At 43.2% G+C, this 2,620-nt stretch overlaps 1 protein-coding gene across 1 annotated transcript in view; it reads left to right on the top strand.

Annotated features, from left to right (window-relative positions):
* Nucleotides 1-6: 6 nt before the first annotated feature.
* ZIC4 (Zic family member 4) overlaps nucleotides 7-2,620 on the top strand; it is a gene marked incomplete at its 5' end in the record, with an annotated part of 8,477 nt that continues 5,863 nt past the window's right edge. The window contains one exon of the mRNA XM_010001681.1: nucleotides 7-258. Coding sequence (XP_009999983.1) covers nucleotides 7-258 — 252 coding nt within the window. The remainder of the gene's footprint in view (nucleotides 259-2,620) is intronic.

The raw sequence follows: 2,620 nt of genomic DNA, 5'->3' as shown, positions 1-2,620 counted from the left end.
AAAACTTTCAGCACGATGCACGAGCTGGTGACTCATGTCACGGTGGAGCACGTTGGAGGACCCGAGCAGTCCAATCACATATGTTTCTGGGAAGAGTGTCCAAGAGAAGGGAAACCTTTCAAGGCCAAATACAAACTTGTAAATCACATCAGAGTCCACACAGGTGAAAAACCTTTCCCCTGCCCTTTCCCAGGCTGTGGCAAAGTGTTTGCCAGATCAGAGAATCTCAAAATACACAAAAGAACTCATACAGGTCAGTATGTAAAGCTCTCTTTACTCTCTCTCTGTGTTATTCAGCATACTGTTTTGCTTTATTATGTTTTTAATGTATCATTTGCGTTGTTATTGAATGCACGCCAAGTACTTCTGGAAAATAAATTCTCAGATTTTTTTTGCTTCTTTAACGGTTGGCGGGAGGGAGGGAAAAAAGAGGAGGAAAAAGGAGAGCCAGAACAAATCTCAGGATTCTCGTCCATGTTTTTTTCTGGTTGTACGGAGAGGCTGTTGTAATGTTTATGCGTATAGAGCTGTGTAAATATCGAGTGATATAGCTACTATTTCTGCTTATTCACACAGGCGAAGATTTTTTTTTTTTTTTTTTCGTCTGGCAGTTTAAAGTAGTTGGGGAAAAAAATGAAATCATTGTGCAAGCTCACAAATTAAAAGTGAACAATAGAACTTACAACTTGTCTAGTCAGTTTTGACTGATGTCGCTGAGATGTTGCAGCTCGAACATTGTGAGAATAACACAGCTGCGACCTTTTCGTTCAACAGTTTTGTTTTGGGCAGAGGGAGTTTCAAATGTTTGATCTGAATAACACTGACATTTTTAATGAGCATTGCCTTCCAACGACTCTGCATTCGCAGATATGGGGAGCTGCAAGTTCTGATTCTCGGGAAGGAAAAAAAAAGAAAGAAAGAAAAAAAAAAAAAAAAAAAAAAAGAAAGAAAAAAGAGGGAGAAAAGAACCCGGTATTGTTTCGGCCTGTACATTTTGAAATGTCATTTGCAGATCTGTTAAGCGAAACTGGGACATGTGTCAGAAACATCTGTTAGTCCTAGTTAACAGAAAATAAAGTAACTCGATGGACGATCTTGCAAAACTACGTTTGAAATCTTCCGGCCAGGAAAGCATTTATAATTAATGAAATTGCACGTAGAAAGTTTTCACACTTCCAGGAGCAGCTTGTGAAGTTGTATTAATTAGTTTAGCAGCCGGTGTTTGTAGTCTGTAGCGCTGGCTTTTTATTTATTTATTTATTTCCCCTCTGAATAAGAAGATAAGAAATAAGCCCGTTTTGGAAAATTCAATCTGTTCCAGTGTAGGGTTTTCCACCTCCCACCCCCTCCTGTACAGCCTTATGCACTGCGAGGGAAACCTACATAATCCTATTGTAAGATCTGTTTACAGCCAAACGATTTTTTTCGCCTTCCAGTTCGTAAAACTCCTCTTCCCCTAAGCTCGGTGCAGGGCTCGACCTTCCAGGGGTTGCAATTTTATGATATGACTCGACACGATATAATATGCAGAACGTATACTAATTTCGTATCGCTATCGCCTAAACATAGCACAGAGATTTTACTGCGACCGTCACTCGTCACCTAATTATTTTTCCATCGCTCTATGAATAGCTCGTCTGTGTGCAATGGGGGGGCGACAGCAAAGTTGTGCTCCTCTGCGGCCTTCTCAGACCCGTTTTTCGAGGAAAAAGGAGTGTCCTCGGGTCACATAACTTGTATGCGAGCCAGCTCCTTGTCGGATCAGCACAGGTACAGCCATTAACCGGCAGAGCTCTTCCTTTAATGACAGTGTTTTTCTTAAGTAAACAAACTTTTACTGCTCTTTAACGGCCTCACTGTTTGAAGTCTCTGAAGCAGAAAATGGTTAAATTCTTGGGAAAACTGACCTACATCGGAGAGGCAGGTTCAGGGCAAACCCGAGATCGGAGGTTTGCGTTTATTAAGCATCGTTCCGCGAGTCTGTTCTGTTCGCTTTAACTTTCCCAGTGATTAATTGCTGTATTGTGAAAACTCCTGCAGGGCCTTTATGGTTCCACCGTTTCTATTAAACACCCAGAAGTTGTCAAAAACGCAATGTTTCTGAAACCCTAATAGAACTCGCTACGAATTATTCATGAAGACAGTTCTAGATTCAACAGGAAAATTATTGCCTCCTCAAATATTAATGACTTCTGATTTCTCCGAGGCTGGAGAGCAGGCAGAGGGATTTCTGGCAATGTACGGATTTCCCAGATTGGAGGATAAGGCCGTTCAAGGCTGCGACAGCGGGACGAGCAGGACGGACAGGGATCGTTTCACCGTCTTCCCAGCGGGCCAGGAACAATAGTGCGTTACCACCACCCCCTCGGAGAAGTTAGTAAATACCTTAATCCACTCTCGGAGAAGGGGGATTATGCCACAATTTCCAAGCTGCATTTCACTGAACACTTTTGCCCAGCTACAAGTGTGGGGGTAAAATGGCGGTTGAGATCCTGCGCTTCTCCATCGGCCGGAGAACTTTCTGCGTGGCTGCACCTCCGTGTCCGGGCTGCGGCAGCCAGGACCTGTAAAATGTCCTCTCCCTGCCGGGTAGGGATTTCCACGTAAGAAAACCTGCTCT

The sequence above is a fragment of the Chaetura pelagica genome, unplaced genomic scaffold (assembly GCF_000747805.2).
Source record: "Chaetura pelagica isolate M959 unplaced genomic scaffold, ChaPel_1.0 scaffold207, whole genome shotgun sequence".
Lineage (NCBI taxonomy): Eukaryota > Metazoa > Chordata > Aves > Apodiformes > Apodidae > Chaetura > Chaetura pelagica.
The sequence above is the reverse complement of the archived record's forward strand: the minus strand, read 5'-3'. Positions and strand labels throughout refer to the sequence as shown.